Below are 20,950 nucleotides of genomic sequence, written 5' to 3'. Positions count from 1 at the left end.
GGAGAACTTTGCAGAGTGGAGTTGATGGTTGGACTCGATGATCCCAAGGGTCTTTTCCAACCTAAATGATTCTATGATTCTGTGACTGCTGACCTTTTTGAACACTTGTTTAACAACCCAGCCTACCTTGTTCACACCAGGTTACCAGGCTGCAACTCTATGCACAGAACCTGCATTAACTCTCTGAGTACCAGGATGAGATGCCTCATTCCTCAAGCTCTAAGACTGCATTTCCCATCAACTATATTAAGGAACCAATGTTGCTGAATCCTTCAAAGGAACCCTTCAGAAAGGAAAATTGCAATATCCCCCTTCTGCCCTCCAGCCTAACTAGAAAGAAGATCTAAAAGAACTTCTCTCAGTTTCCATCTGTGGATTTAATAGAATAGGATAGAGATCCTCCCACTTTCTGTGCTTTTAGTAATTTAAATACTTAAATTGCAAAATAAGAACATTTAAGAGGTTCCTCAGTAGGAAAAATGGATGGGAGAGAGCTTTGAACAGAAAGTAATGAAAGAAAAGGTCTTACCACTGATTCTCTCATCTTTTCTGGGAGCGGATCTGCTGATGAATCTTCAAACTGTTGACGTAGAAAGTGAGGAACATATTTGCATTGAATAAGGGACCTGTTAAAAAACAAATCCTAGTAAGGATACTTCTGAACACGCCTAATATATGAATATTCCTGCGCAGCAGAGGAGGAGGAAAAAATAGCCTCAGATTTCCTTCCTTATGTATGCAGTAGCTATCTTATCTCTGTAGAGCTGGAGATTGAAACAAATCAGCTCCATTTGTGATCAGTATAGAACTTCATCATTAAAATGTTAAGGAGTCTCAGCAGTCCAATCAATGTGACTCAGTCATTTAGAAGAACGATCAGAGAGGGTACTGTTCCATTCATGCCCTTTACTAATGTTTCAGCTAAGCTGAAACCAATATGGGAGCTGTTCAGACCCACATTAGAAAGGCCAAAGAAGCTACTTCTGTATAAATTATATATTAATCGTCAGTTCCAGATTTACGTGGTACCTCCTCCTCCGTCTTGAAGTTTATGCCACAGGCCATCCCTTAAATACTGTTTCCAATCTCCTTAACATCCTTTAATTAAGTTCAGAGCTGTTTAAAAGAAAATCTTAAACCTCTTTTTTTAAGGATTATACATTTTTATCATGATTGCACAATAAACATTTGATGTTCTTGTATACATATTCTGAATCTTAAGATATTTAACAACCATTTCAGCTGCTGAAGATTTGATTAAGAATGTTATGAAATCAGTAGCTAGATTTAAAAGTTAAAATGAATGTAATGGTTTAATATTACTTCCTTAAAACAAAAGTTTTAAGGAAACACAAGTTTCTGTTTTATTGAAGAAGTTAATAAACTGGTGTGTCCTTCCTAGGGAGTGGGAGAGAAGAATACATTTAAGTTACTTCAAAATTGAAAGAGCTCACGCTTCCATGCTGATTCGCAGTTTACCTGTGTAGATTTTATTCCAAGGCTAAACAAGGCTAATACAGCACACAGCTTCACTTCCTTCAATACCCGAGTTCCATACTGAAATGGTAGGTGAACTACACACTAGCTACACAAAACTTGATCCAGGTCTAACTGACATCAATGCAAGACACAGTAAGCTTTGGATAAAGTTAACAGCAATAGATAGAAGCAGTTCTTGTTGCTTGGACACATCAGAACCTAGTAAATGTGTATCAGATTCTCTGAATCTTCTGGATGACAAAGAAGGAACTTCTCAGCTCTTCTGTAAGATTTGCTGGGATGCCAATTTTCTACTAGTGCCCTATATCCTTTCCTTCCTCATCAGAATTCTTCTCCTTTTCCCAAGTTTCTCTCCTCAAATATAATCTTGAATGGCCTAAAACACCCTCCACTTTACCCAGCTCTCTCCTTATTACAGAATTGTGCATCCGACCACCCTGACTTACCACGTGCCTACTACAATCTTCATACACTAAAGAGCCTCACCTCAAGACACGCACAGCACGCCTCATGAATCAAAGGAGAGAACCCAGGGGTTTCTTCACAGGCCCTCTGCACTGCTCTAGGACAGGACTGAGCTGTCTGTGAAACAGAATCCCAGATAGCATGGTGATACCAGCTGCACAAAACCTGCTTGCTTAATCCCACAGCCATATACATAGGTGCCCAGCTGCTTGTGGGCCACCAACAGCCCCCATGACAGCCATATAGCATAGTTCACACACATAAAAACTCATGTCTGTTGCCCCTGAGCTACGTGCCTCTTTCACGCCACCTCAACCTACAGATCACGATGTTGGGGATTTCTCTCCTGGATCTCCCTTTTTCTCAACGGCAGCTCTTAATACACACTACCTTTCCTCAGCTACCTTTAGCAGACTATGTCAGAGCAGAAAAGGAAAGAGTTAATCCCAAACAGAGAGGCACAGCCTACTGACAGTGACCCTCAGCAAGAGCTGGAGTTGAGCCATCTTCCCAGCACATCAAATGCCCTTTCTCCTTGCCACGGTGCTACCCAATGCACATTCTGCAACTCCAGTAGCCTGAGAGGCCCCTCAACTAAATTGCTATCCTCCAACATGGCGAGTGCACAATTTCCCAGAGGGTGAAATCTGCTTCAGAGAATTTGGATAGTGTTGTTTAAAGAGCACGAGCCTTACTGCAGCACTTCATTTATTTACAGGACTGATACCAGCCAGGCAGACATGGCGAGGAACTTCCACCTCACCACAGTACTTCCGTGAGACAGTCCATGTGGTTCTGAAACCCAGGCATCACTCTGGTTGTGTGCTGTATGTACAGAGTAATCAATAAATAACATTTGCAGGCAACTTACATCAGTACAGATGGGTCGCTGCTTTGTCTGCTGAGGTGATAAGAAAGTGCAACTAGCAGACCACAGAAAGCAGAGAACAGCGCTGGAATGTGTTGTGCATCCCAGGGTTCCTGAACAGGAGGACAGAAAGCACAGTATTTGTAAGTTAGGAATGCAGAGCTTAATTTTCTTCTTTTTATTTTTTTTATTTTTTTTTTTACAGTAGGCTAAGCCATACATGCAGTGTTAAATACACAGCATCTAGATTTGTACACCATCTACCAATGACTGAAAATCCTTTTGCATATCAAAGTCTATTATTGTGAAAAAGACTGAGATTAGAGGCATGTTTTGTGATCATATTATGCAATTCCTCTATAATCAGCAATTAGCTAGGAAACCACATGAAAGGCAGGTTTTCTTTCCTCTTTAATGAAACACCAGAGGCTAATTCTCATTAAAATGAGGTGCAAGTGAAATGAACTGCACTGAATTTGTCTAAACTCTAAATTGATATGTAGTTACTTGACTTGTGGCCAGACTGCACTCAACAAATGCCAACGTCACCTAAATCAGGCAGTAGGATACAGTTCTGCCACCTCACTCTGAAATCTTTCTGCTGCTTCGCACATTACATCCACAGACAACACAGTGGAGAAGGAGAGCTCTCACCACTGTACATGACATCCCCGAGTAGGGAAATGAGAGAATTTACGCTCTCGTCAGCACACTCTGGGCATAACCAAGATGAGAAACTGTCTCTGGGTGACTTCAACAGCTAAAATTGGCTATAAATAATAAGATAAAGAACATGAAGCTTAAGGAAGTTGTGGATGGCCCATCCCTTGAAGTGTTAAAGGCCATGTTCATGGGGCTTTAAGCAACCTGGGCTAGTAGAAGGTGTCCTGGACCACAGCAGGGGGGGTGGAACTAAATGATCTTTAAGGTCCCTTCCAACTTTAACCATTCTATGATTCTATGGAACACTTATCGAGATCAGCTTAATCTGTGGAGTCCTCAGCTACACACTAGGGATCCTAAGACACACTTGCGAGTCCTGGCTGCAAAAGGACACAATTTTTTTCTGTGAAGGACAAAGAAACTAAGTGGATCAGACCCATAGCCATTTCTGTTATTAGGCTCATTCAATGCCTCCACACAACTTTTACCCGATCAAGTGAATGTGAGGTTAGCAGACCCTGATACCAGAGCACTTTCTGGATAGATTTTGAGAGACAATGCTTGTAGGACCTGTGAAACTTTAATCCTTGTTCAGTTCATACGAACAAGGTATCTTCTGCAGTATGTCTTTAGCTTGAAAAACTTCACAACTTGTACAGGATCAATATTTTCACAGAATAAGGTGGTTTCATTCATCTAATTTTGCCCAGTGATATGCATGATTTCTTAGCAGAGCTGATTCACATTAAGAAAGATTTCATTTTTTTCAGGGGCAATGAATACCTGGGTAAGACAAACGAATTTGCTGTTAAGGGACAAACTACCTGCTGCAATGTGAGGTTTCTTTGAAATTTAACAGTGAAATTACCATTATGCTAAGAACTAGTATCACAGAAGTGAAATTTCAATTCCAAGAATTACCTTCCCCTCATCCTACTACTGAACATCACAGCGTCTAATTCTATCAAAAAATCCTACGTAAAACAGTCGTTACAAACAAAAGCGAGAGTTACACAGTATTACTGAAAGAATCCAGCACCAAAAGTTTGACGAGTTAAACTTTGCCATCCAATTCCACTTTTCATTTCATTGTTCCCAGTTTTGGGGCCAAATACATTTTGGGTTAACTTTTCCCATGCTTAGTCTTAGGTAAGAAATTAATATTGTTCAAAACAGTGAAGAAAACTAACTAAAAGTAGTTGAACCACAGCCCATCCAAATATCCACTGCATTTCTGGGGTAACACAACTGTGTACAGACACCCCCAGCAGCTTCTAGTGCACGGCTGCCCCTTCACCCTGCAACTTACTTCAAAATACTATAAAGAGCCCAGCAACCTTCCCGGGTATCAAAACGTATCAGTAGCTAGTTTGACAAATCGTTTCACCCTGTTTCCACTCTAAAACCGCACATGGCTGATTCCTCACATTGATGTCTCAGGAACTCTTTACTTCCATATTTTCTGTATATTACGCACATCTTTTGCATTTGGCTGGCCTGTGCTCCAGTTCCAAAGTGTCATTGTCCACTCAAAGGTCAGCTGCCAGGGAGCCAGGAAGGCAGGCAGGACAGGCTGCCTTCCGATATTTGCTATGTGCCTAGAGAGCAGGATTTTCCACAATAATGCTACACAATGTTGTACAAGAGATGAGAATGAACAAAGGTGTCATTTCTCCAGCATCAGTGTGATGTACCCTGCTCCATTTTGTCATTTTCCTCCCCCACTAATGATGCCTGGTAGAGCTTTAAATTAAAAAGATGAAAAAAACAATATACCTGATAATTGGACAATTATTCTTCTCAGTGGGAAAACAGGAATGACAGGTTTTAGTCTTGGAAGCTGGTATTATCTGTCATACTAGACAGGGAGTTTGACTTCCTACTTTACCTCATTTGGTTGAGGTAGCGCGTAGTGCTTTCATATACAGTTTTGACTTTTTGATGCAGACACTCACGTAGTCATTTTTAAAACAAGTGAAATGGACTTACGGGGTTAAGTATGAAAGTGGTGAGTTAACACAGACCCAGCAGTGGGGGTGGTGGTATTCCATTTCAACCACAGAATCTCCTAATCCCAAAACAACCCACTAGAAAGGAAGATAAAGGTGTCTTTGAACTTACAAGCCTTTTACCACTGGTAAAGGTGTGGAGGCAAAGGTATTTTTAAAAAGTGGTGATAGTAGTTTTCTGTCTTACATTATTTATCCTTTTTGTTTCTTTCTTCCTCTAAAAGAAAAAAAAAAAGCATGTAGCAAACTCTTATCTCTCAAAGATACGCTAAAATAAATCATATGTCCTACTCCAAAGAAAAAGTGCTCTGAACACAGCAGAACTGTTGCAGTAAGTAGAAATTCTTGCTATCTCTTCCTGTCCCCCCTGCCCCCAAATATTCCTCTCAACTCAAAGACTTTGCAGATTGCTGCAGCATTAGCATCATTGAATGTGTTTGCACACTGACTGGCTTCTTAAATATGGAGACAAACTCCAGTTGTTCTTCACGAAGAATAGGTATCATCTAATTGTCCACTCTGTCAGGATTTCATCATTATTCAACCAATATTTTTTTAGGTGGGGGTCTTTCTCCTTACTTCCAATCCCTAGCTTCATCATGGATCTATGCTATTGCTCACATCAAACAATACGCAGGACAGCTGTTGACAGTCAGCCATTCCATGTGTGATGGTAAATTGAAAGAAATACTATCATCCTATTTCCGAACATATAAAAACTTTCCAAATGAGACTATAAAAAGGAATCCTGCCCCCTGTCCCCAAAGGTATAAGAAAATGGTAACAATGACTTGTTCTCTACAAGGTTAACTATAAGCCTAACTATATTACCATGGATGCTCGTTTTCAGTGAACACTAACAACCAGGAAACGTGAATTATTCATGGCCCTCGTGTTACACTGGTTAGAGACAAATTCTAGGGAGAGATGCCCACCAGCTTTATCTTCCCATCTTCCATAGAAAACAAAATATTACTTTCCCAGAAGAGCTCCAAAAAAACCCGACAAGTGATAAGCTACTAGAATACAGATATCGCTACCCATTCTGAGCAGTGCTGTCTCTGCACTCCCAATTCTTATCCGTGACCAGATTTTCATTGCTGAAATTTAAAATCCACAAGGATGGAACTGATACAGGGGTATGCACACGCGTGCACGCACGACCTTACACAACAGGGTCGCAGTCTGCGACTAGGATTCCTTGACTAGAGAGTAAGATGAGCAACAACTTCAGGCAGGGGGCATGGATACTCATGTTTCACATAATGGTAAGTTTATCCTAAACAAGAATTGCAGATTTCTACATTTCTATACAGTGACATACTTCTACAAGAGCAACCCTGGCCATATCAAATTCTGCAGACGTAATTTACTTTTTCTGTTATATCTGGACAATAAGTTCATATTACACATCCAGGAAACTAAGAGCATAACTATTGAAGTTATGACTAAAGTGGAAGCCTGACTATGGCTGCAAACGTTGCTCACTGAAGCACGTGATATCTGACAATTCTCAGGGGTCTCTTAATTGAAAAGTACATAAAATTGATGAGCCTTGTCTTCAAAACCTCCAACAAGGCTGGAAGTATTTTATGCTGTAGAAACAAAGCTGTCTAATAATCCTATATGTCTATTTTTGGTCACTTACACATTCGGGAATTCTGTCTATATGCATGGTACCATTCAGTGCTGTTCAGAAATTTATTTGGGCAGTCTTAGCAGATTGAGGGAGGTGTATGCTTGTAATTCTTTCCCATTATAAAACCCTAAGACAAATATTTCAAAATTATTAGTACACAGATGAAACCTGTGCCATTGAAAACAGGGATGAAGCAGCATTGTTATTCTGATTAATGAGTTTGAAGCTCATTAAACAAACCAAACTATATCAATGTGAGCTGAGAATGGTTTAAAATACACACAGGATTTTTAGTAACTGTCCATTGAAGCAATAAGCAAGTTACCAGAAAACACTCTCTTCAGGTATAAGGTAATGGAAACTATATAACTTTCATTTTTAAAAAATAAGCACTTACACAGAGCTGGAGGAGGCAGCTGTGCCACATATGAACACATTCACATCAGTTTTATTTTTCTGACCCAAGTCCAAAATCTGAAATTTTTCCAGGCTGATTAAGATAAACCACAAGTTCCTTAAGCAGTTTAAGGAAAAAAACAAACAAACAAACAAAAAAACCTGGATGACAATTAACTGTCTCTGAGTAAGTTTCAAATCCAAACCAGTTGACTGGAACAGAAGGCAGAAGAGAAAGAGAAGGACTGACTGATTCCAGAAACCTTTGAGGATGTGCTCTTCTGCCCCACAGCAAAACACTGATGCACTGGAATGCTAAAGACTGATATCAAGATGGCTAAATTCCAGACTGAACATTTGTGGAAAAAGTACTTTTTTTTTTTTAATATCTGTTAAATATTTGTGCACAGACCACAAACCACACAGAGCAGGAGAAAAAAAAAAAATAAGCACATCAGGCAATTCTAGTCAAGTGAAAAAGATGGCACAGAAGTTCCTGTGTCTCCAATCTGATGGATGTAATATCTGAAAATAAAAACACCTCCTCCAGGAAAAAGAGATAACCCTTTCATACATCAAAGGTAAGGTAGCTATTAGAGCTGCCAATCTCTGTTCAAGATTACAGGACTGAAGCTGAGACCAGAAATAAAGCCAGGCTGAAGTGAACACAGATAATTTTAAACTAAACTCAGTTACCCAATAGCTTCAAAAAAAGTAGCGAGCTGAAAAATTGCTGCTATTAGATGTAACAATCCAAGGAATGACCAAAAGAGGTGATAAAACCTTGTTTAGGATTTAGAGCTTTTTATCAAACAAAGGTAAATGGAAGTTCATAGAGGACCTGGAAAAAACTGGAATAAGGAGTGATGATATTATTAAACAGAGGCCTGGGAGATAAAAACTCTCAAAGCAAGCAGGAGAAACTCAGGTCTTTGCACTTCAGAAGCTAAGACATCTATCTTCTCTCTGGTCTGAAATCAAGTTCTTAGTAGGTAAGGCCAGACACCCATGACAGGCATGTGTCATGGGATAAGATGTATGAAGAGATGCTTTACAGCATCTGAAACCTGTAGCCAAACCACCTTTGCATCATCACTGGGATAACATGATTGTAAAACAAAAATCTATCCAGGTGACTTTATATCATCACCAGAGGGAACAACAACTTTTTACCAGCTATGTGAGATGGTGACTTGAAAACCTGCTCCACTCACAACAAGCTCCTTTGCCTGACAACTGTGAACAGCATCCTGTGCATCAGTTCTCAAGGCCTCAAACACAGATGGAGGCCTGGAATTCCAGCTATTTTGTGTGTTTTGGGGTTTTCTGGAGAAATTATCTGTTATAATTTTAGATGCAATACCCTGTACTTCCTACTGTGAACAATTTGGGGGTTTCTTTTTTAATTTAACTAGTTTAAAGAAAAAGAAAACTGATCAGTCCAGAAGTAGCAGCACCAGAGGAGATCCTGACAAACTGCAGACCCACAGCTCCTCTGCACAAACAGCAAGCAAGGGCAAAGCTTCTGAGGAGCACTCTGAGGAGAGGAGTCAATCACTTGGCCACAGCAAATGGGACCCCTTTTCTTCTCAGCCACCTCCAAACAACGTGTTCCTGTTCCTCCTCCAAGTGTCCAAGTCACACAACTCAAGCACAAGTCTCCCCATGACGCAGCGTTTGGTCACATAACACCCTGTGTCCTCCAGGTGAGCCGTATGCAGCCACCCAACAAAACACACCATATGTTTCTGATCTGTAAGCAGCCTGCCACAGGATCCAACCTGCACATTCACTGTTATCACAAGACTAGAGATCTGTCCATCCCCTTTTAGGCGATATGTGCATTTTAGCCATGAGAGAGAAACATTTCTGGTCATGCGATGGCAAAGGTGCTGCAAGGTCACTCAGAAAGAGTGGCAGGGCCGGATGAACTGATTAGGTACATCAAATTTTGTCTGCAGATCATAGGATGAACTCTCAATTGAGAATACTGTATAATAATTTTCCTCAGGCAACTTATCTGAACAAAAATCAATGACAATTATTAAGTAAAATTAATGATACATCTATTCTGCAGCTGCTTTTTCATAGAGACTCTTGGTTTTCTACAATGTAATTCAACAGGAAAATCAGTCTGGACAAGGCACAGGATTTCAGCACAGGCCTATTTATCTCAATTCTCAGAGCTTATATTCACACATTGAAAGTTAACTCAAGTACTTACACTGTTTTGTGGACATGCCCCAAAACAACTGCTCAATCCTTACTTTTTATTTTTTCTAAAATTTGAGTTCTAGAGCAAAGGATTAACCACCATGAATTTGCTATAGTGAAATCATTTCAAAATTTGACTGCAACTAAATCAAACTATTGTACATACATATATATAGTTTCTGTTCTAAAAATGAACAGGAAAAACTTGCTTAAGAACACAGATCAATTAACATTGTTTATTTATTTTAATAAAAAAGAAAATCATGTGGTAAATTAATTATTCTTCTAATGAACTTCTTCAGGAATAATTTCTTTCCTTTTGGAATAATTAACGTACACAGAGAAATGGGGCTAGACTATTTCACCCTGAAGTATAACAATTACAACACAAGAACCACTTAGGGAAGGAGAGGCTCAAGTCTGATACCGCTGGAATGGGTCTCCAGCCTGGGCATTCCATGTGAGCAATTGTTCACCAGTAAAAAGCACGCAACCACTTACAGATCCATTCTCCTCTGCAATTTATTTCAGGAAATAGAACTCTGCTAGTTACACCTGCTGAGCTATAAGATGTTCTGCCAATAACCAGAGTTTACATTTGAGGATGCTACATTTCAGCCAAGAAACAAGCTTTGCAACCCAGAAATCCTGTGCCAGAGTGTCTATCGTGTTTCCCTGCCCTCAATCTTTTTGATTGTGATGATTTTTTGACCTCCATAAATAGTGAAAATTTTGCTCTGTTGGTTTTGCCTAACCAACTAAAACCGAAAAGAATAAAATAAAAATGAAAAATAAAGAAAAGCTGGAAAGTGCAAGCATGGAAGAGATGCCATTTCTATCTTAAAGAAAACCATGTACTTATCACCATTGTGCAAACACCTCAATGAAACAGTTTTGAGTTAAACTCTGCAACTTCTAGTGCACAAAAAATCCAAACCTTCATTTGATCAGGATCAGAAGTTGTTGCTTACTACATATCAGAACAGTTCTTAGAGGAGTATTAGACCACCTTTCACAGTGGTCCCTATTCAGGAACAGATTCTTCTCTTACGTTTAAGCGAATTCCTATTCCTCCTCCACCAACCAAAGAATAAGTCTGACAGAATCATTCGGTTGCAATGTTATAGACAACAGTCCAAAAGGAAAAAAAAGTCTCTGGACCCGACTGAAGAACAAGGAGGGTTAACACAAGTGCTTATTTCATAACTTATAGAAGAAAAAATGTTTGAAATTTCAAGCACCCCAGTAGACTGAGATTATGAGCTGAAGCAAGTGGAATATCTTCACATGCTTTAAATTAACCTCCTCAGAAGTGCCTTCACAAGAACTGTGCCATAAAAATTCAAATTAACTGTAATTTCTGTGTGAACAGAAAGTCTGCACTTAATATTGGTAATTTACAACAGATATCTTGTAAATCTTTCACAGCACTCTACAACTTCAGGGTAGCATTAAAAGCATATTTCTAAGCAGTTTGAAGTCTAATCCATGAGGAGATTGCTTATCTACAAAGCCACCTGCATGCTGTAATTTAAAGTATTATGCTGAGAAAGGAGTCCGTAGAATATTTTAAGAGGCTTTTCTTTAATACTGTTTACAAAACTATTTTAAAGTATCCATCACACAACTTCCCTACCCTCAACTATTGATTCGTCTCCTGCTAACCTTCAGGGAAAAAAAATACCATTTCCACAGATATTTGCCTGTTGAACAGTGGTTTAACTCAATTCCTCCCTTTCATATAGCTCTTTCCATTTTTCTCTTTGCTTCTCCCCCCCATTATAGATTTTTCTCACTCTGTTCACGCTTACAGAGAGCACCTTCTCCATCCCAGGTTCCTGTTTCCAAATCATCAATATAGCCAGAAAACAGTAACAGGAATACTAGCAATACTAGCTGCTTTAAGAAACAGCATAAGAAGCAGTTAAGCTGTCTGGCGTCACACAGCTGAGCCAGGCCAAACCAGTATAACTGATATACTGGGTAAGCCTGGCGACAGGAGATTTCCTGGGAGTACAACACACATTCAAAGACATGTAATTTAAAGTCTCTTAATGCAGCACTGCTCAGCAGCTGAGTTGCCATAATTTATTGTGTATGGACTGAAGCCACCCAGGGGCAAGATAAAACGGTGGCTTAACACATTTTACCTGACTATTGGGAGTGGTTAAGAACACATGCACAGCCAGCTCTGATCATCTGTGAGAGATCATTAAGGCTTTATAATTGACCTTTTTTTGATTTAAGGCTCCTATTCAAAATTTTAAGTGGAAAATTGTTAAAAGCCATTATAGAAATGCTTATGTTCCATAAAGAATTCCCTTAAAGAAACACCTGATCGCTCCTCTCATCCGTGTAAATAGCCAGCCTGGGTGTTGACACAATACAACCTTGGCTGTTGTAGAACCTCATGTTGGGATCTCTGTGTTTGCTACGCATGTGCAGCACCACAAAGCATCCTCTCATGTATGCCTGCAAGATGTCAAGAACGGCTTGTAAATCGCTGCGCATCCTGGTGCACCCCTGCATGGACACTGACAGCATCTAGCCTGTAATAAAACTCTGTCAAAAGACTGTCCCTTAAAGGACAAGTTTTGTCACAAGTCTAAAACGAAATTCTGGTCTTGCTGTGGGCACTGGGAATTTTACAGCAGACCTGAAGGCAGCCAAAATGTCATTGCTATTTTTTAAATTAACCAAAAAGATGCAGAGGACATATACATTAAATGCAAAAAAATAAATTCTTTAGATTGAATATGGCTCAAAATGCAGCATCTGCCAAAAAAGTCCAACACCAGGCATCACTGTGAAGGGTACTGAGAACAAGGCAGCCAGTCATTTTGCCAGCATATAGAGCCCCAGCACACCCACATCCTGAGCGCTATACACAACTTACTCTCCACATCTGAAGGTCACAACAGACTAAGAGAAGGCAGAGGAGTAGGGTGACTAATTCAGATACTCCTGAGAGAGCAGCTGCTTTACAAGGAGACACTAGAAAGTCTGTGACTCTTCAGTTTAAACAGAAGATGGCTGGGGGAGATATGACTGACGCCTACGAAACTGCGAAGGCAGCAGATACAGTGAATGCAGAACAGTTCTTCCACAAATCCTGCAACACTAGGCATAGGCAAAACTTGGTGAAATTAGCAGATCAGTTTAAAACCAATGAAGGATAGCACTGCTTTGCACAGGGCACAGCGGACACGTGGCATTTGGTGGCACAAAGTTGTAGAGACAGACAGGACCAGCACATTCAGGAAGGGACTCGGCAAATCCATAGACAACAAGTCCACAAATACCAAATGAAATAAGCAGAGACACACTTGCCAACATCCTTCTTCCAACAACTGTGGATACTGACGGAATATTAGGGAAAAAAGTGGTAAACAGTCATCTGGCTTATATTATTGCATTTCCCTGTGGCTGCAGATACGTTATGGGTTAAATGGTCTGCGCAAGCTGGGCATTAAAGTTCTTAGGCATACTGTTATGAAGGAACAAGAAAATCTTTTTTTTTTTTTTTTTTTTAAACCTTTGGAAATACGGACCTTACTAGGAATTTTGACCAAATTCAGCCTGGCTTATACAAGTCAATAGGAGCTCCAGTCTTTTAAACCAAGACTGCTGTTAGTCTTTGTAGGGGAAATTCAGTGGATCATTTCAGGCTGATACGTGCAAGAGACAAACAGTCATGGGTATTAGACACACGTTTACTCCAGTATTTCTACTACAGTTTCAATATATTTCAGTGTAGTTAATAGGCAGAACGTGAAGCAAGCATGGCTTGTAAAGCTTATCTTAATAAACAACAATGACAACATAGCACCAAACAGTGCTGGTTTCCCTAGATTATATGAATTTTGAGCTTGAAATTTTGAGTTTTTGCCGTGCTGTTTTTCTGGCTTACCTTCACTGCACTGAAGCAGAAAGCATACAGGACAATCAGAACCACAAAGCTTCGGGAAATGCTGTATAGTGCAGATACGAGCCCAGCAGCAGCTGAAATACAGACACTACGTGTTAGTTAATTTCTTCCTAAATGAGAACATGCAATCAAAAGAAAAAAATGAAACAGCTCTTGCATCACAAGAGGTATAGAGATTAAAATCAGATATCACAAAGCTGGTTGTTAAGAAAACACCTTCAATGCCCCAAACAAGCTCACAAAACCGTTTACAGCTAAGATTGAAACCGCGTACCACTGTACTTCACGTGTTTTCCACTGACCTGAGGTCCCACACTACTGCTTTTTGTACTGAATATTGTTTTGCCAAAACACCAGTATGCTCTTTAATGTTGCTAGCAAGGAGGAACGAAGTGATCTACAAAACTGGCAATTTCCCAGTCGAATTCCATGTGGAATTTTCCTCCTTCCCTTTGCACCTGAGACACAGGCTCTGGTATCATCCAAAAGCATCCTAACTTGCTCGGTCGACCATGATTTGCACCATATAAGATACATGGACAAACTTAAAGGGAGTGATAAGGATGCCAGACCATCTCTTGCTATAACCTCCTTTGAGAGCTTCAAGAACCAGGGTAGGAAAAACTGCCAGACAGAATTAGGAGTTCAGCAGTCTCAGCAACACAGACACAGGGGCTGCAAAACCATGCCCTAATTAGGGTTCGACATACATTGGAATCATCATTACTGATAGGATGAGGACTTTATCCAACATGTTATTTCCTCCAGGTCTGCTATGGTATTTATGAGACAAAAAGCAAAGAACACCCGTATCATCTGTACCAGTTTTAACCACTTGCCAAAGGCTATGTCTGCAGTAGCAAGCAGAATGATGCAGTAAGCGTGGGTCTGTGGAATGAGAAGTGCTGAGGATATCCTTGATATACATGTTTGAGATGCCTTACTGCAGACTGGCAGTCTGGTCCCACAGACCATACGCTCATTAGTGTTTGGAGTGCAATAGGTGCACCCTTACACTACACTTTTCCTTTAAGCTTCATCCAAATGGAATCCAGTTTGCATACTCTGACATCATTCCATGGTGCAAAACAGCATGTGGTAAGAGGGGACAAGGAGGAAGTTTGTTTCTGATCCAAACAAAGATGACGGCGTAGATGCATCCCAATCTTCTCTGTTAGTTAAGCGGTAATGAAAAACAAAACCCACCACTACCAACAAAAAAAAAAAACCAACGCCAAATCATGCATTCTCTCTCATGGGCCTTGTTTAATCTCTGACTGAAGTAACACACACATCCAATATCCTGTGAACATGCCTTACTATGGAACAATGCAACATTTTTTTCTTTTTCAAATAGAGTTTTAACAGAAAACTTTTTAAAAAAGTTTTTCTTTTTTATAACTACTATAGTTATAAGAGTTTAAAAAGTCACAGAATATATGCCAGGAAACAGCTCTTTGATGACAAGCACATTCTGCAGTACAACTTGCATACAACTTTTCCAAAGAAAAAAGAAATCTAGTCAAGGGGGTCTTACTAGCATTCACCCCACTGTTATATGAATACCATTAGCTTTTTCATGCAATGTGCTTTAAAACATGCAATAATATACTCTAATCTAAGGTTATAAACCCAGAAAGGCACAGCTCAGGTTGCAACTGGCTACTTACCAGAACCGCCAAAAAGCAACATGTCTATTTGCTCCAAGAGATATATACAGAAGGTGTTGATTTGAGGGAAAAGACCAAGAAGAGAAATTGCAGGAAAGCAATATAAAAACACTAAAGAAAAAAAGATGTATGTTAGAACACAGTCATACATCACAGTGTATGGAGAACAGAGAAACATGCATCATACCAGAATGAGAAATTGTTGCAATGAATTCTGAAGATTACTTAAGTGAGCATAACTTCATCTTAGCAGAAATGACTCCACTTTCCTTCTCATGTATTCAAAAGAAATTATGCTATTTTACATGTAAGAAACTAAAGCTCAGAGGTTAACTTTAAGATTTATTTCCGATAAAAGCAGCAGCAGAAAAAAATAGCATTATGTAGCCTCCTTCCTGCTTCTCAAATACTTTCAAAGTTATATATGTTCTATTTAAAGTACAGAAACTTTAATTTGCAGACTGTGGAACTTCCTCTTTGAATCTGAGATAGTTCAAGCACAGGTATAACAATTCAATATAAACAAACAAAAAAATATTTTAATGACTAGGATCCTAAGTATCTTGGCTGTCACGGCATCCTTCTTCTGCCAGCAACCAACAACAGACACGTAAAGCAGTACATAAAAATGGGACAAACATATAGTGAAACTTCCCCAGAATATTTCCCCAGCTTTCAGCAAGATGGACCTTGACTCTGCAGTAGTGAAAGAACATTAAAAACAGAAAAGAAACTCAGGGGTAAAACCCAGTCTAACATCTTTACATAGTCTCTTTCTAAAAAGAAATGCTAATTTAAATGTCTGTATTGCATTCAAGAAAAAGCAGGAGTTGTAATTCAGGCAATTGTCCTGTTGGTCTCGTCCTTCCCGGACATTTACTCTTAACGCCACCCTAGAAAACGTTAGGCACAGTTGTCTAGCAAAGCCTCTAAACACACACTTCACCTAAGTCTCCAGTACAGTAAATTTTCAAGGATACATGCACATGTTTAATCATATTCTTACTGCTTTGTTGTACTAGTACCAGAACGTTCTGCACGGTGAAGGACAGAGATGTGTGTCAGCCACTATTCCTCATAAACAAGTATGTATTTGTTAGTTTACACGCTAGGAAGACTGCAGTTTCCTCCTATTCATTCTCATAGAAAGCAAATTAAACAAATCACTAGTAAACTTATTACCCTTCCCACCCCAGTCAAATTTTAAGAAGGTAACAATAGGATGTGTTCTTTGTTGAATGCTAATTTTACATTTTACTCCCAGCTCCTCTTACTAATGCATCTTGTGCTAAAATAAAGCAATATACCCAGTTTAATCTGACAGCTTTTATCTTCATCGTATTATACATTACTGCTATCTAATATCGTAAATCTTGCTGAGGAAGTCAAACACAGGAGGAAAAATGACATGCTTGAGTGTTAAACACAAACAGGGCTCACTTAAGTATACTTGCATTCACAATGCACCCTTCATCACGACTTCCTGCCTCTGGCACAAGCTATACATAAGTAAGAACACGAGGAAACACTGTCTTCTCAATCTTTTACAGGCAAATACCATTATTAATCTCCTCTTCCTTTCCTCCTCTGCCCTTCTTTTAGATTTTCCATCAAGCCATACCAAGCCAAGCAAGGATCGCTTGAAGACAGACAATGGCATGACAGCAAACTGCCCAGCAGGCCATGTGGACTCGTCATGGGATCAACTATCCCAAAAACTCACTACTGAAACTCACAGGAGATCTTGTTCCTTGAGCAAAGGACTTGCAGAACTGCCAGAACTCATCTTAGATTATTGACTTAGAGTCCAAGCAACTGCCTTTGTTGTAGCAACCTCAGAAAAAGCTGAACAAGACCAGGGGAAGGAAGGACAAGACCAGAGACATTATACTGTCAGTACACCAAAATATACAGGGGTGAACGTAAACAAGGAAGGAAAAGTTGTTTGACTACTGCAATGTCCTCACTTAACCCTCTCTCTATTAATACCTTGAATAATCGTAACAACTTCTTTAGCTAAGGTAGCTTTGTTTATCTCATCCTGCACAAAGGACTATACCAGAGAGGAAAATAAACTGTCGTCACTTACAAAAGGATTGAATTTAGGAGCAGCAGTTTCCCTTGTGGGAAGCAGACAATAAAAGTAACTGATTAATCAGCTAGAATTGCGTTATGAATTCCAGAGACAATTTAAGCATCACACATTTCCATACAGAACACCATCTTTAATAGCTGGATCACTAAGAGATGCTTATGTGAGCTGCTGGCATTTGACACTGCAGTTTGAAGGTTTCCTCTAAACAAGTAGCTACCAAATAAGTGTAGGAGGGAAACACAAATTTTGACTTTGGAAACGTTGGGTCTTTTGAGAAACGTTGAACTGTAACTCAGTGGCAATGTCACTGTAAACATTTTAGAAGTTTAGAAAATTATTTTTTTAAAAATTATATATCTGAATACTGGTCCATTTGCTATGTAATAATACATGCTTTTTCACAGGAAAACAAATAATGTGTTATTTCAGTGAGAAAGTCTTTTTGTTCTACCCCTCCTGAACATAGCAGAGGATAACATTCACGACAGCAGCTCAGTCATTACTGGAAGTAGCAGAGGACTTCCTATCACAGTTTTGCCACCATCTGATACTTACTCTTCTGAGATATCTGCCAAATAATTTCACTCACCTGTCTAATGCTTACATGGTTTCATCACAAAAACTATCATACATCAAATGCATAACTACTTTAGTCAACTAACCACACCTGTGGCACCTAGAGACTGAGGTTGGCTCTGTGCCCTTACTTGTACTACATAGGCTAATCTAGCAAAAAGGTCAACTGAAATAAGAAAGTCAAGATGAAAACCATAGTTAGAATGAATTAAAGCCATGATCCCCCAACTAATATAAATCCATAGCAGAACCACCACCAATTTAAAATAAAACAGAATCAGATCCTAAATAGGTTGCTTGCAAAGAAATAGATCTGTTAAAAGCCACATTACTTCAGTAATTAGGTTACATATCCAACAATTTTCCACTGATTTCCTTTTATAACCTTGTTTCAAGACTTTTATCATAGCATGCTATGCCGCATCACAGTAGTTTCTTGGCACGTCCTTTCCATGATTTACATCACTTTAGCTTCTTACCGTAGTAAACACCTGAAATAGAAAACTTCCTTTCTTCAATATTTTTAGTGTATAGTCAAAAACCCCTTGATTTCCCAACATATCAACTCTGAATACTACCATAAATAATGACTAAAATAGAAGTTAAAAAGTCACCACGCGATGACAAACCAATAAAAAGATATCAAAAATACCTAGCAAATGGGCAAAACTACAAAACAATAGCAGCACTTCATTAGTATCCAGTGGGGCCAACTTCCCTCTCAAAACAAATACTGCCCTAAACAATTCTATACCTTCAGTGCCTAAGGGAACCTGTACTCAAAGCGCAGCAAGATGCTGGAGGATGCTGACTGCCGTGGCTTAGGGAAGGAGCTGCGCTGTGAACGCTTGCAAGAATTGATGGCAGCCAGAAGCTGGGACTCCCATAGAAACAAAGCAAGGAATTGGCAGAGCGCGGCACCAAACATCACCTGAACAAACACACCCACAGACGTGCCAGCTCCCAGAACTGGCAAAATAAGAACAGGAGACAAGCAAAGGGAAATGGTTTCTTCTCCCTCTCTCATTAAACAGACACTAACTGGGGAGATGAGCCTGTATTTCCTCTCGCCCCCACCCCCTCCAGGCTGTTTCAAGAACCTGCTCCGCTATCTCTTTTGAGGCCAGCCAAAATTAGCACATTTATAACCATGCTTTTTTTCCTTATACTGGTTGCTATAGTTTTTCATTTATCTCTATCCCAAGAGTCATTTAAGATTCTTGTTGAATTATTTATCAGCATTTTTACTGTTCACCTTTGACAGGCAGAGAAAATAAGATGTAAGAAGAAACTTTAATGAGACCATAGGAAAGTAATGAAAGAAGCTAATGAAAATAAGTGAGATGCAGGTCTTCATTATTCCCCTGTTTCTGGCGAGAAGGATTGGGAGTCAATGAACCCATATAAAGGACCAGAAGGCTTTCCTAAAAATAGTATGCCTTTCAGGCAGTAATAGCCTGACTTAAGCATAGCAAAAAACAAGTACAACAGCCACAGGTGAACAAAGACCTCAAAGGTCATACGCTCTATACCACAAGGTTTTTTCCTATACTACAGTAGGTTTTCCTGGTTCTAAATTCACACACCAATGGGTCATATTTGGTATGCTACATTCTTGGGAATTTTCGCAACTTTTGCAGTAAACTTTAACTTTTCTACTTCATACCTAGCAGTGCTGTACTACGTGTCCCAAGCCCAGCTCAGCACCTCTATCTGTGACACAGCGAGGGCCAGCACAACAGTTACAGATTTTAAGTGTGTAACAGGAAGAAGCGTCCTGACAGAATGGGGTATTTCCAGCTCTGGTCACTCCAAATTAGTGACCAAGGATCATGAACCCTGTTTTGGGGCAATACCTGAACATCCTCAGCCACCTCTGGGTATGATTCCAGAAGGAAACAGGTTGGAAAAGCTACTACAGAGTGGCCGCTCCACACTAACTCATCACGTGGACAGCAAGATTAACCTAAACTAAACCAAGAAAATGCGTGTTCTTCATGAGCGGAACAACGTCCATCTGAGGACTTGGCACAGATTAGCTCCCAGACATTAAATTTAAAACTCAGCTTATTCTGCAGTAACTGCTCTGCACAGACAAACCCTTACAAAGATTAACTGCATTTCACAGATGATGTCTTTTGCTAATAATACCAGTGACTGTTAGTTTTCTACAGAGACTTTTCTATGAGCCTCATTTCATTAAGAACTCCTTTTACGTGAAGGAAGGTTGCCAGCTGTCCCCCGCTCCCCCCCGCACCCGTCTTAAGTCATTCCAAATGTTTCTATCAATTTGACTTAGAGTTGTGCTTCCATAACATGCATTTGATTGCCAACATGGGAAAACACAGACTTCCCCAGCTAATGCTTAATTCATTTTTCCAGTCCTAGGAAAAATATTGACTCACCTATTACATGGTCTCTGGCCGACTGGAGAGATCTAGGTGAAAAGAGCTTCAGGCCATACATTGTATAAACTGGAGGATTTGTGTCTTTAGATCCAGCATCTAGCAGCAAAATAAGGCCACATAATATACAAAAATACACAGGTCTGCTGTACGTTATGATTTTATTGTGCCCCTGGGGGGGAAAAAAAAAAAAAAAGCATTTGAATTTTGTATTCACTCTCCTACTGTGTGCACAGCATCAAACTGGAGAGGGGGTCAGGAGTCAAGAGAAAATATTTTAATGACTTACACATACTAATTAATAATAAAAAAACGTTACAAGGTATTTTATCTTCTCCAGAGGAGACTTTCGAAAGGCACAAAAAGCAGTTAAGACTAACTCCAACAATCATTTATGCTTTTGAAAATCTAACCTTCTAGACCTTTCAAAACACACTAATTGCAGAAGTAGTCATTTTCTGTGGGAACAAAAAAAATCTCAATCTGTCTGAACCTTTCTTTTCAATAGAAAAAGAATTTTTG

At 39.6% G+C, this 20,950-nt stretch overlaps 1 protein-coding gene across 1 annotated transcript in view; it reads right to left on the bottom strand.

Moving 5' to 3' along the window:
• Positions 1 to 20,950, bottom strand: part of PCNX2 (pecanex 2) — a 160,992-nt gene that overhangs the window by 91,606 nt on the left and 48,436 nt on the right. The window contains exons 13-17 of the mRNA XM_054196782.1: positions 20,429 to 20,600; positions 15,353 to 15,463; positions 13,665 to 13,756; positions 2,837 to 2,946; positions 530 to 626 (exon numbers count right to left, since the gene is read on the bottom strand). Of these exons, the coding sequence (XP_054052757.1) occupies positions 530 to 626; positions 2,837 to 2,946; positions 13,665 to 13,756; positions 15,353 to 15,463; positions 20,429 to 20,600 (582 nt within the window). The remainder of the gene's footprint in view (positions 1 to 529; positions 627 to 2,836; positions 2,947 to 13,664; positions 13,757 to 15,352; positions 15,464 to 20,428; positions 20,601 to 20,950) is intronic.

This window comes from Rissa tridactyla, chromosome 3 (genome assembly GCF_028500815.1).
Source record: "Rissa tridactyla isolate bRisTri1 chromosome 3, bRisTri1.patW.cur.20221130, whole genome shotgun sequence".
Taxonomy (NCBI): domain Eukaryota; kingdom Metazoa; phylum Chordata; class Aves; order Charadriiformes; family Laridae; genus Rissa; species Rissa tridactyla.
The sequence above is the reverse complement of the archived record's forward strand: the minus strand, read 5'-3'. Positions and strand labels throughout refer to the sequence as shown.